We start from the raw sequence: 12,648 nt of genomic DNA on the forward strand, positions 1-12,648 counted from the left end.
GCGCACACACACACATGCGCATGCACTGCTTTCACATAAGTCCTAATAAATTAGGTGCAAAGGACACTATATAACAGCTCATAAAATAGAGCCTCACAGTTTTGATCAGCAAAATGCAATGTCAGGAGAGAATGCTTTATGGTGGAAAGAATGGAGCTGGAGTGGGAGACTATAAGCAAACAGATCCAAAGTCAATGCACAGTCGCCCACACCTGATTCTGGAAAACCCAAAGCTCATTCAAAGATTGTGGTGAAGCTGGGGAGATGCTTCTGCCTCTTGAAGGACATGAATATGTTCGATTGTGAGATTTTTTTTTTTCCTCCAATGCAGCAAAAAAAGAGGAACTAGCTTGGCAGATGCTTTTGGTGCTGCCTGGATTTTATTAGCCTTCTAAATTAAGAAACCTTTTAAAAGCTGTTGGAGAAATATTTGGAAAAACAATTTATAATCTGGATCCCTTGCTGGCATTTCCCCAGTGAAAATACCATGGTGGTTGCCTGTTGGCAGGCAGCCCATTTAGCCTATAAGAAAATGGCAAACTCCTGAAAATTGTCAAGAGCAGCACCAAAAAAGATACTGTCCTTCCATGGGACAAGATGGGAGAGCACATCATGCAGGGGGTTTGGATGAAATCCCATCCACATCTGTCTGCAAACCCTCTGTGTAAGAACTTCCAAAGAGACAGAAGTTTCCCCCATGGGTTTCTCTCTACCACAAATGTTTTTCCTTCTGAAAGAAGCAGTTGGCTCTACTCTCTTGGAGATGGAGCTGCCACCAAAGTTGGACAAGTTCCGTGTGGCATGGTTTATACCACAAACACACCTCTGCCATGTGAATTCACAGGCCATCTATTCCTTTCAAAGTTTGGATGCTCTGGTGTGTGAGTGCCTATGCATACATTTTGCTTTTGCCCAGGTACTGGGTATGTGAAACAGCTGTTCAAACAACAGTTACCAAAAACATTGTGGTGTGGTCTGAGGGAGAGACATTGCTCATCCATTTCACATGAACTGAATTTTGCTTTTGCTGATCAGCAATTCTAGAGAATGATGGCTGGACCTGAGGCACCAGAAGGGAAGTGCATTAAAAAGCCTAGCAGCCTATAAATCTTGGAGTTTGGCTATTGGCTGCAAAATGTGACCATCTTACAAATCGATTCTACTGAAGTACTGTGCAACGTCTCCTGGGAGAGGACGTTGCAGAGGACAGAACAGCTGCTGCTATACCTGACTGTAAGACCATGCATGATGGAAGTATACTGAGAGTAGGTCATACAGTGAATATGAAGCAGATCTGGAACTTGAACCCCGGCTTCCTGAGCTGCTACTTCAGGGTTCCTGCCTTCAGACCAGCTTTCCAAATAGGCTGTATTCTGTAGCCCCTTCCAGGTTGGCCCCTGCTCAAGGTCTGCTTGTTGTAGCCTGCTCATTTTCCACAGAAAAGCCAGTTGTCGCAGTAACTATGACAGTGTGGGTTATAAACATGGTCACAGATGAGCAAGTTCTTCAGTGAAGTGTAATTTCCCCCTGCAGTGACAGCCCCTTGTGTTTAATCACCCTGTAATCATCAGGAAGTGTTTGGAGAGCAAAGCAAATGGAATTGTTTTCACTCTTCTCTGCCATTTCAGTGCTATTCAAAGAGTGTGGCAGCAGGTAAACACTTTCACAAGCCAGCCAGCTTTAGAATCACGAGCTTTTTGTGCCCTAGCTATGATTAATCTCGGACAGCAGAAATCCCAGCTTAATGTGAAGAAACACATTTTAACACCCCCCAAGTTAACCATCAACAGTGAAGAGTATGTTTAATAGGATGCAACAATAATATACAGTCTATAAATTTAGCTTGACAGCTATTCACTTGGCTTTATAGGTAAAATCATTGTGATGCATGCTGCAGACTTTAGCTCAAGGCTGGTACTTCGTCTCCAGATCTTCTTCCACTCTTGTTGTAATTGTTGCTGGTAGGAAATCTTATAAAGCAATCAAAATCCTGAATTTTCTGGAGCCATCTTATCTAAAAGAAGCTTTTGTACCTCTTGGTGGTTCTTAGCAGGCAAGGAGGGGCTAAGATGTTCCTTATTATTCTATGGGTGATTCTTAGAAATAGAGATTTAATATGAATGGGCACTCAAGAGATCTGTGACTTTTTGAGGGTATCTTTCTGTCTGTGGGGGATGTCTCCTCATAACATGAATGATGCTCTTTGATTTTTCCAGTCCCAGTAATAGGCTCTGGTTTGGATTTGAGATACACCAGTCACCAACTCTCCTTTGCCTGCATAGATTCTGACATCTAAATTGGGTCCTTCATGTTATCTGTAGGTGGAAGATCATTTTTTCCTTTAGGATGGAGTTTTCATGCTTTAGGCATAAATTTCTTTTGAAAGGGGATCTCCCCTTCATTTAGTCCCAACCTTGTTACTGTTTGTTAGTTGTAGAGCCCCATTTTTGGGCTTTCAACCCATGAGATATAAATAATAACACAGTCCCTCCCCAGCAGAAGGTAACAGTCTTGAAAGAGACAGGAAAAAGGGGAAGTCTTTTGTATTGACATGAAGTGATTTCCCATCTCTCGGGCAGAAGGACTGCCAGGTACCAGTTCAGCTGCTTGCATCCCAGAGTTCTATGACTCAAGAAGCTTTTATAATCAGAGCAAGAGCCTGGGCTCAGATTTGCCTGAACATCATCATCATCATCATCAATAACCATGGGCTCAGCACCCGTTGGTGTCTGATGCCTCTCTCACTATTTCCGTCCATCTTTCCCTATCCAGTGCAGAGTGGTTTAGTTTCTGTAGACTAGCTCCACACCAATCTACTACATCATCTATCCATTCTCTGTGGGGTCTGCCTCTCCTATTCGAACCATCCATTATGCCAAATACTCGGGTCTTGATTTTTCGTTCGACATTCATTCTGCAAATATGTCCAAATAGTTGTAGCTTCCGTTTTAAAACCTTCTGCAGCAGGTTCCCTTTCGGCTGTATCTTCCTATATAATTCCTCATTGGTGACCTTCTGCATCCATCCTATTCTCAGAATCTTTCTATAACAACTCCTCTCGAATGCCAATATTTGTCTGTTTGAATCTTTTGTTATCACCCATGGCTCACATCTGTACAACATGCTGCTGTGAATACGCACATTTTCAAGATGCTCAGCTTCATTCCTAAGCTAATTGCTTTGCTTTTCCAGATCTTATCCATTCGCCTTCAAACTCGCTCTTGCTTTCGCTATTTCCTTCTTATAGTCTAGATCATATGGTATGTTGCTCCCCAGATATGTGAACTTCTCTACATTTTCTAGTTCAATACCATCCACACTGATCTTCCTTCCTATTGCCTTATCTCCAAATACCATTGTTTTTGTTTTATCGATGTTCAGTGTGAACATCAAGAACCCTGAAACTTTAAATCTCCACCTTGGCAGCTATGTCTCCTGGCCAAGGCTATCCTATGGAGAGTACTTGAAAACGGCCCTTTTATTTCTTGAAAAAAGGGAAGAGAAGACAGACTTGTACAATTTTTGACTAGGTGTGCAGATCTCAGAAATGGTTGCAGGCTGATGGCAGGTTGAAAGCACACTTCAGGTACCAAACCTGGAATTCCAAGACACTAACTTCAGGGTGTGTACATGATGATACTGGACAAGGAGGTCATCACAGCCTGTTCTTCTCATTTGCTGCCTATTGCTAGAGCCACACTACAGCAGAAGATTGACTCTCAGCAGGTTGATCTCCTATCAGCCTTCCTCCATGTGGACAGACGTGGAAGTTGACCATGGATAAGTCGATTTTTGGCTAAGTATCAGCAGTCATCTTCTATGTCTAGTACAAGCATCACCTTAATGAAGTTACTCATCCATTCTAAGGTGTGATGTCCCCATACATGCTAGTCGTGTCAGCAGAAGTTGCTGCAGAGGGTGATTATGCGTAGAAATGAAGATGTTAGATTTTAATATAAGGCTGCCTAGAGCCCTCTGGCATTTGATATCCATCTGTTCTTCTGATGTTGCTTGTCACAATGACAGAGAGCTCTTTCCCGCGGAGTGCCCTTTGCAAAGTGGCTGATGTCAGATCAAGAACACACCTTCTGTGCTTGACTCAAGTGCACATCCCACATCCTCCATGGCCCTTAGAACAGGATTGAGGGCAGAACCAAAAGAGAGAGAGCCTGGTGTGCTCAGTGGAAACCAAAACCCACTAGAATCTTGTCAACATATTCCTATGACCAGCAGCCCCTCCACCCTCAACTTGCCAAACCCGTGACATGGACACATGATCTGTGGCAAAGACCTGAAACTAGCACAGGTTATTAATGCTGTGGAGTGGGAAAGAAACCATCGCTCGTCACTGATAGCATTGCTAACTGCAACCCAGACTCTACCCTCCCCTTCCCAAATCAAGAAGCTACCAAAACATATGTCCCAGATTTACTGCTGGCATGCTGGACCCCTCTCAACCAAGCTTCAGGGCATGTTCCAGAGGCAGTAGAATTAACTTCTCCCTCTGCTTGGCTGGTGCCATCTCAAGGGCATGAGAGGCTCCAGGCTCATTTAGTTCTTGGTGAGTTGAGAAGCTCGCCAATTGCAATGCTGGTTTTTGGGATCTAGATTCCTCTTTGTTAGGAAATGAATGGAGGGTGCATCAGTTTGCCAACAGCCTTTGGAACGTAGGAACTTTTGGTCATCACCTGCTTGGGAATCTGTAGGTGAAAAGCCTTTGAAGCATTATGTGAATCATGAGACCTCTTTGTAACTCTCCATAATACGATACTGCGCCAAAGCCCACTGAAGTCAGTAGAAAAACTCCGATTGTCTTGATTAGATAGTGGATCAGGCCCAGAACCTGTGTTAGTTAATTACAAGAAACTCAGCTAAGGCTTACTTCTCCCCAGCCATTTGCTCTTTCAGTAAAGTCACACTGTGTGGACTTTAAGTGTCGAGAGAGCAACAAAACATGGGATTTTGATACAGCAGCAGGCTCAAGCACGAGAAATTGGGTCACGAGGGAGAAAGTGTTTCTTGAAGCCCAAGTGTCTGAAATAATGAGCAAAAAGAATGTGGAAGAGATCAGGAAGTGGCCATGGACCTTTGTGAGGGCTGTGTTTCATTGCCAGGTAGCTGCAGGTCCTGAAGATCGCATGTGAAAAAGAAAAAGACAGTTTAGCAGAGTCCCGTAGCTTAGAGCAGAAGCAAAGTCCAGGCACTTACCTGGTGAGTGAACTGGAGGGCTGAGCACTTAGCCAAAAAGGATACCGTTGTGGAACCTAGAGAGGGAAAAATAGGTCACCTAACCAGGCCCAGCCAAAGAGTTTGTGGGGCCCAAGGTGGCACGTTGACAGCAGGGCCCAGCTGATGGGAATGAGGGGCCCTGAAGGCTCAGGGCTCAAGTCAACCACTTTGCTTGCCTTGCTGTAAGGCCAGGCTGGCACCTAACGTGTTTGACTCCACTGCAGTGACATCTTTGGATAAGGAAATAGTTAATTGTTATAGCTCAGTATGGAAAGTATTTTGTTATTTCTATTTTTCTTTAAATGTTGATGTTTCCACCCCATCTTATTTTTAGTTGTATTTCTATTTTTCCCCCCTTAATAGCCCAATTATTGTATTAGTCTCTCACTAAATGTAATCTTCTGGTCTGCTTTGCCTCTACTTCATGGAGCGTAGTTTGTTTTCAGTAGCTCCAGTAACATAATAAAGAGAGGAAAAGAGCATACAATGCAGGTGTGTGACTTGATTTAGCTACATTGCCCTTTGTGTATTTGGAGAATGTAAGCCACAGCTTAAAATTAAGGGTCTGTTTGGCAGTGACAGCTTTAAACTCTTCTATCCTATAATTAAAAGATCTACCACATAATAAGGCCAGCTGATTACCAGAATATGATGTCCACTTCTGGTGTCTACATACTTCAAAAAAGAGGCTGAAAAATTGATATGGGTTCGGACAAAAGCTACAAGAATAATCTGAGGTCTGGAAAACCTGTCTTGCAATGTGAGAGTTAAGAAACTCATCCTGTTTACCTTATCAAAGAAGTATGAGATGATTTCATCAGCCTTTAAGTACTTATAGAGTAGAAGAAGGCTGGTAACAGATGACTCTTTAAACTATTAGACAAAGGCCATAGCAAGTTTCAAATCCTGAAAGCTGAAGGCAAATAAATTGGAAATAAGGAGGGGAAGAGGGGTAGTTGACCATTGGAACAAATTACCACCTTTTGGATATCTTTCTGAAAGAAATAACTGAACTTTTTGATATTGGGTTTGATTCAGGAATTGTTGGTTGAAATTTTGTGGCCTGTGTTCTGCAGGAGGCTAGGCTACATTAGCCGAATGATCTCCTCTGCTTTAAAATGTAATCCCAGCAGTATTGAAGTTGTTGCAAAATTCCAATTGATTTTAATACACACAAGATTTTGTCCCATGAGTTTGATTTAAGAGGAATTGAAGGAGGTCATGAGAAATCAAGTAGTTTATTTTGTAAGTATATTTTTCCAGGTCCATCCTAAGATATACCCTTCATAAGGGACAGTGTTCAGGTACAAAGCAAGCAGCCTCATCTGTGACACAGTAAATCCAACTGAGAACTGAGTGGTGGTGATTTGCATTTCAGGAGCATTTAGAGACCCCAACCAACATCAAGGATCCATAAATTAGACTCTGTACGCGCACACAATAGCTGACAGCCCTAAAGAGCCTACTGTCTAAACAGACCAAAAATGGGAGAAGAGTCAACATGAAACACAGAACAGATTATGGATATGGAAGAAACTTCTCTATAGAGCTTTCTTCCCTGCTGGGATGAGAAATTCAAAGTTCTGATTATTTTGTTCTGTTACTCTCCTATTTTTAAACAGGGATACAAAGGCTACCCTGGACCACCAGGTCATCCTGGAGACCAGGTGAGTGCCACTTCCAGATTCCAAGATTTAAGATATAGCGAGGGACAGATTTAATCTATTACCTGCTAAAATAATAACATGAAATCAGACTGAATCATTTACCACGTTGTTCAATGCAATCAAGGTGCCTTTTCACAGACAGTCTGATGGAGGGATTATTTATGCAGTTGACTCCTGTGCTAATAGAAGGCTGGACTCGATGACCTCCTGAATAGGGAGTTATGCACATACATTAAACAAACATCAGTGGGGGCAGGGAGAAGGGATGGATTTAGTTGAGTTTCTAATTTATTTTCAACCTTTATTTCACAAACTTGTGCACGTTTATGAAGTGGAAATAGCGGCAGATTTATTCCCATTCTTTTCCTTTACATTAAGTTTTCAACTGGAGTTTACTAACTAACCACATCAAATTAAGTTCTTCACTGTATTTCACCTTCCATTCCCCCCCTCGCCCCACCACACACACACTTTTTTTTTATTTGGATAAGTCTGATGTTTGCAGTAAAATAGTAATGAATAGCAAGGCCTGTTAGACATGATGTTAAAGGATATTATACATGAATCCATTTAGTTTTCAAGAAGTTTGGCAGAGCTTTCCCCTTAATAAAACATTTCCGTATGCCAGAGATATAGACACTGCCTTACACCTTCTCTTAGCCTCCTGGTTCCAAACTCTCTGTGGGTTTCAGTGGAGGGATGGGAAGGCAGCAATGCTTGCTTTATGCCTGGATCCTCTTGAGTTGGCTTCTGTAGCATTTTCTTCTCCTTTGATTTATTCCTCTGCCTTTTTACAACTAATTTTTCTTGTTCCTTACGAATCTGAATCAAGTTCATTCACAACACTCCCTCCTCCAAGGCAAAGCAGCTAACATCTAGTAGGCTGTGACATTAACTTCACCTTTGTGTGCTTTTCTTTTCAGGGTGAACAAGGACCAGCTGGGAGCCCAGGTGCCAAAGGTTATCCTGGCAGGCAGGTGCAGTAAATCTTACCGTGCTGTGCACAGAGTAGGGACTTGGGTATGCAGGTAGATGTGAGCATGCCCCGCTAAAGATAATGCTCATGCCTTGGATTATGTTGGTTTATTTGTTTTTCTGCTTTTGCATAAATAACATGCCCCTTTTTGATTTGTTAGTGTGCATCAAGGTTCTTAGAAATTGTTCTGTTCTTTGTGACCATTGTGTTTTGAAAACAAAACACTTCTCTAGCAAATGCCATGATCCCTGGCATATCCACTTTGGGTATCGGGAAGATCCTGTGTAAATATGATCACTGGAGGTTCTGCTCTTGTCAAAGGTGGACTGTAGCTATAAAGAAAAGAGGGGAAGAAACTAGTAAGCATGTTTTTTTCCTTCACTGATATGAATTCTGAACAGCAGCGTGTGCGCTCTTTGTACTGAAAATCCCCTACATATGAGAACTCTAGAATTTGTTCCATATAGTTACACTTTCACCTTATAGACCTTATCTCTAGAAATTTGCTCCCTATGGGCCAGATGGTCAACAGGGAGCCACCAGGCTCCTTCTTTCTGCCCACTCACAAGAGCTAAGTGCAATGGCAGGTGCAGGAACAACTCTTCTTTGTGGTTCCTGGAGAGCAAGATATTTCTCTGCCTACTTTGCAATGCCTTACACCCCAGGAATGCCTGGGGTGGGAGAGGCTGAAGCTTTTACCTCTTAATTTAAAGGGAAAGCATGCTGTCCCTTTAAAAATATTCCTTCCTCAAAGTGTCATCTCAGCACCAACGTTATGCAGGTGTTAGAAAAATGAATAAAGAACCCTTCTGCCCCAGGTTGCTCAACTTTCAGTCCATTATCCCATGGGATGAGGTCATTTTAGTAGTTCTCCTGTCACCCTAGAGACTGCTGTGGTGGGAGGAACCTGATCTTGCAAGATAAAAACAAGGAAAATCTGACCATGCTTTTTTCAGACGTGCTTTATTAATCATAAAGAGTGAGAAGGGGCATATGTCCAGGATCCCACTGACTTGCCATTTGCACATTATTTGCACTACCTAATGTCAAATAGGAGAAACACCTAAGACAGAAGAAGTCTGATGAAAAGAAAAGCTAGTCATTAAAACCAGCAGAAAACTCTACCTGGGCAGCTTTGTCTGCTCAGTCTTTTCCTAGAGCAGTAGTTCCCAACCTTTTCACTAGTGCAGGTCCCCAATCTCCCGCTCAACCATTTGCAGAGCCCCAAGTGCCCCATCAAAACCAGTTCTAGCAGCTATGTGCACTTCATTAAATGAAGAAGGAAACCACAGCGCAGATTTTCAGACAGCAATTAATAACATTATTGGAAGAGAAGTGATTTAAAAATATGTGATTGTAACTTAACCCTTTATTTAATATTTATTTTCTTTGATCATTTTACTCATCTTTTATTTCTTTCACTGAACCTCTGCAATATCCTCGTAGACCCCCAGGGATCCGGGGACCCCAGGTTAGGAACCACTGTAGAGGGACTATAGAAAAGGGGTTAATTTCCTTTTGAAGATCCCTTTGAGAAGTGGTGACTAGGTGGTTCCTCATAGCCTACTATATAGCACTAGAGCAGTGTTTCTTAAACTATGGTCTGCAGGCGACTGGTGTGCTGTGAACAACTCGCTGGGTGTGCCGTGAGCATCTGGCTCTTCTGATATCGCACGCAGACGGTGTATATTTTCCAGTATTAAAACCAGATATAATGCTATTTCTTCATTGTTATGATACCTGATTAAATTATTTCATTTTGTTTTTGCTGAATATGTTTGTTTGTTTGTTTGCTGGTTGATCTGACAACAGTTTTCGAAGAAAATTTTCCTAGGAGTTCTCCATAAAAATATGGTGTTCTGTGGTCTCAGAAAGCTTAAGAAACACTGCACTAGAGGACAATGGCTAGGCATAGGATAATCATCCATGCTGCCTGATCCATAGCCCTCCACCTTCAGCGTAGATACATCCTGCTGAAGCAGACATGCTATATAAACACACTGGAAATGGCTATCTAGCAATGTGTCCATGCAACCCCAGATGAAGAACAAGTGCCTGCCAGCTGTTATCAACAGTGTCACCCACCCTCTTGGAAGTGTAAGATGGCATCTGGGACACACACTGTGCCCATTCTCAAAACAGAAAATCTGTTCTTTGTGCCGTTGAGATCCATTCTCTACAGAGCATGTGAAATCTGAGCATTGAGTCAGTAATATGTCCTCTGCAGAATTGCTCTCCTAAAGATTCCCAGTAGTGGGCTGTGTCCAGTTACAGGTAAATCTTCCCACTTCCCCTACAAACATGCTCCATGGACAGCGTATCAGAGAAAGTGGCAGAGGGTTTGAACAAAGGAGGAGAATTCTTCCAGTTTCTCCTCACAACTTGTATCCAAAAGCATCTAATGGAGACCTCCATGTACTTATTCTAATAAAAATAGCATAGCGAGGCACACACACTGTGAACCTGTTTGGCTTAACCTAGCCATTCTCTTGCAAGCATGAATGCTATTGATTCACAGCCTATGGAGTGGGTGATCCAAGAACAGAAGTGCTAAATGTCTCTCTCAGACCAGGTGGGCCAGCGATCCACATCCATTTATTTTGCACGCCAATCTTGTCCTGGTGTGAGTCACAGTAAACAAATAACCCTGCAGAGCAGTAGGGTTGAACCTCTCTAGTCTGGCACCCTCGGGACCTGACCAGTGCCGAACCAGAGAATTTGCCGGACCATGGGAGGTCAGTATTGTCTAGCAGAATTACCAGCACTTCCATTGCTTGCTGGGCTCTTAGAAACATGTAGGGGTGAATTAGAGCTAAGCAACAGCACAGAACACTGAGAGCCAGGACTGGTGACTGTAGACACATTTTATGGGACTGTGGGAAACTTGGCCAGACCCATGGTAAGTAGATATCCAGCGAACAAAAGTCATGCCAGACCATGGATGTTGCTTGACGAGAGCGTGCTGGACTAGAGAGGTTCAACCTGTAATGCAAGAGGCAGCAGAGGAAAACAGACCGGGCTCAGGCACTTTATTTACTAAGTGCTCTAGAATGATGCATGCTCTGCAACGCCTGAAATGAATGCACGGAACGTGCCCAGGGCACAGGGCCATCCTGGGGGGTAACCCCTCCCTCAGTCACTGAGGCACAGGGTCCTGAGTACCTCCCATCCCCCACCACATGCTCCTCCCCCACTCTGACTCCTGGCCCCACTCCCTTCCCAGGGATTTCCTGCAGCAGGGAGTGGGAAGCAGATGGCAGCAGCAGCTGCATGGGGTCACCTCTCCTGACCAACTTCCACTGTGCACTCACCACGTGGCTCTCCGCCACTGTGGAGGCCTCCCAGCTGCTTGTGGAGCTGCATGGCTCAGCAGGCCAGGAGGCAGCAGTGGAGCAAATCAAGCTGCCACTCGCTCTGTAGAGTGAGTGCAGGGTGGGGCAGGGAGGATGCCAGGAAGAGGCAACCTCCTGCAGCTGCTGCTGCCTTCGGTTGCCCACGGCACCCTGCTCCAAATAATCCCCCTCCCATCCATAGGATGGCTGGGATTGGCCACGACGGGGACCCCAAAGGCACAAGGCCTGTGGCAGCCACCCCACCTTGTCCTATCATCAGGACAGCTCTGCTGGGACATGAGGCACCAGCTGGAACTGTCAGCTAATCCTCATTGCCATGGCAAAATGTTATTTATGCAGTCGATGGGCCAGATTCTCAAAAATGCGCTAGAGCCAGGCTCCCAGAGCTGTATTAGAAAGCTAAAGAAGAGTCTGATTTTTTCAGATGTGTGGGGCAGCCAGTGGCTCTTCCTGAGTCATAGAACTAGACCCATGAGTTCAGGTTTGCAGGACTGAGCCCAGAATGAATCGTGTTCTTGTCTTGCAGGTCTGAACACAGCCATGTACATCAAGAAAAAAATCCTACATCAGTGCTAGGAAATGCAGTTACTAGTGTTGTCTTGTGGTTAGTTGCCACATTGAGCTTAATGTGTTTGATGTTATATCTCACCCTACTGGCAAGATGTCTACACTGGAACAACAAGATCTAAATTCCAGCTCAGGTAGACTATCCAACTCTGAGTGATTTAGCGTACTAAAAATAGGAATTAGCCATGGCAGTAGGAGAAGTGGGACATGGTAGCTGCCCTGAGTGCAATCCCAGCTGAAGATCCTAGCTATGGACATAGGCAAGCGCCCTTCCTGCTCCTCATACTGCCATGGCTACACTTCTGCTTTTAGTGGCTACGTCTACTCGTGATGGAAATTGCACTTTTCAGCTCTAACATAGCTATACATAGGCAGGCTGGTACTGTGTGATCACTTTCATCTATGACGCCACACAGATGCAGAGATGTTAGTCTATTTCTGATAAACTCGTGCATATATTAGATGAGGCTTCCTGCATTTGCATGTCTTAGGCATGAATATGAACAATTGAGGGTCCATTTAGCATATTCCAGAAATATAGTACTGATAGCATTCCAGAGATACTCAAGTCAGTGAATCTAAGGCATAACGCACAGACAGACACCCTGGAGAATAAAATCAGCAGGACAGACTGAGATGTTTTTCAGAATCTAGATGTGAACATTACATTTTTGCCCTCTGCAAAGCTCTTGGGAGACTTGTGTGCCAGAACACCATGTGGGAGCATGCACTTATCAATCCAACCAATGTAATAACCACTTGTGCGATAGTAACAGAGAGAGAGCCGTGTCAGTCCATATTCTATCAAAACAAAAGAACAGTCCTGTAGCACTTTAAAGACTAACAAAATAATCGA

The 12,648-nt window shown here is 43.7% G+C and overlaps 1 protein-coding gene across 5 annotated transcripts in view; it reads left to right on the top strand.

Moving 5' to 3' along the window:
* Window positions 1-12,648, top strand: part of LOC142023834 (uncharacterized) — a 260,378-nt gene that overhangs the window by 69,270 nt on the left and 178,460 nt on the right. For 4 of the 5 annotated variants that reach the window (XM_075015186.1, XM_075015187.1, XM_075015188.1 and 1 more), the window contains 2 exons: window positions 6,852-6,896; window positions 7,820-7,873. In XM_075015186.1, the coding sequence (XP_074871287.1) occupies window positions 6,852-6,896; window positions 7,820-7,873 (99 nt within the window). The remainder of the gene's footprint in view (window positions 1-6,851; window positions 6,897-7,819; window positions 7,874-12,648) is intronic. The other variant, XM_075015190.1, reaches the window with a different exon arrangement.

The sequence above is a fragment of the Carettochelys insculpta genome, chromosome 21, assembly GCF_033958435.1.
Source record: "Carettochelys insculpta isolate YL-2023 chromosome 21, ASM3395843v1, whole genome shotgun sequence".
In the NCBI taxonomy this organism is placed as follows: domain Eukaryota; kingdom Metazoa; phylum Chordata; order Testudines; family Carettochelyidae; genus Carettochelys; species Carettochelys insculpta.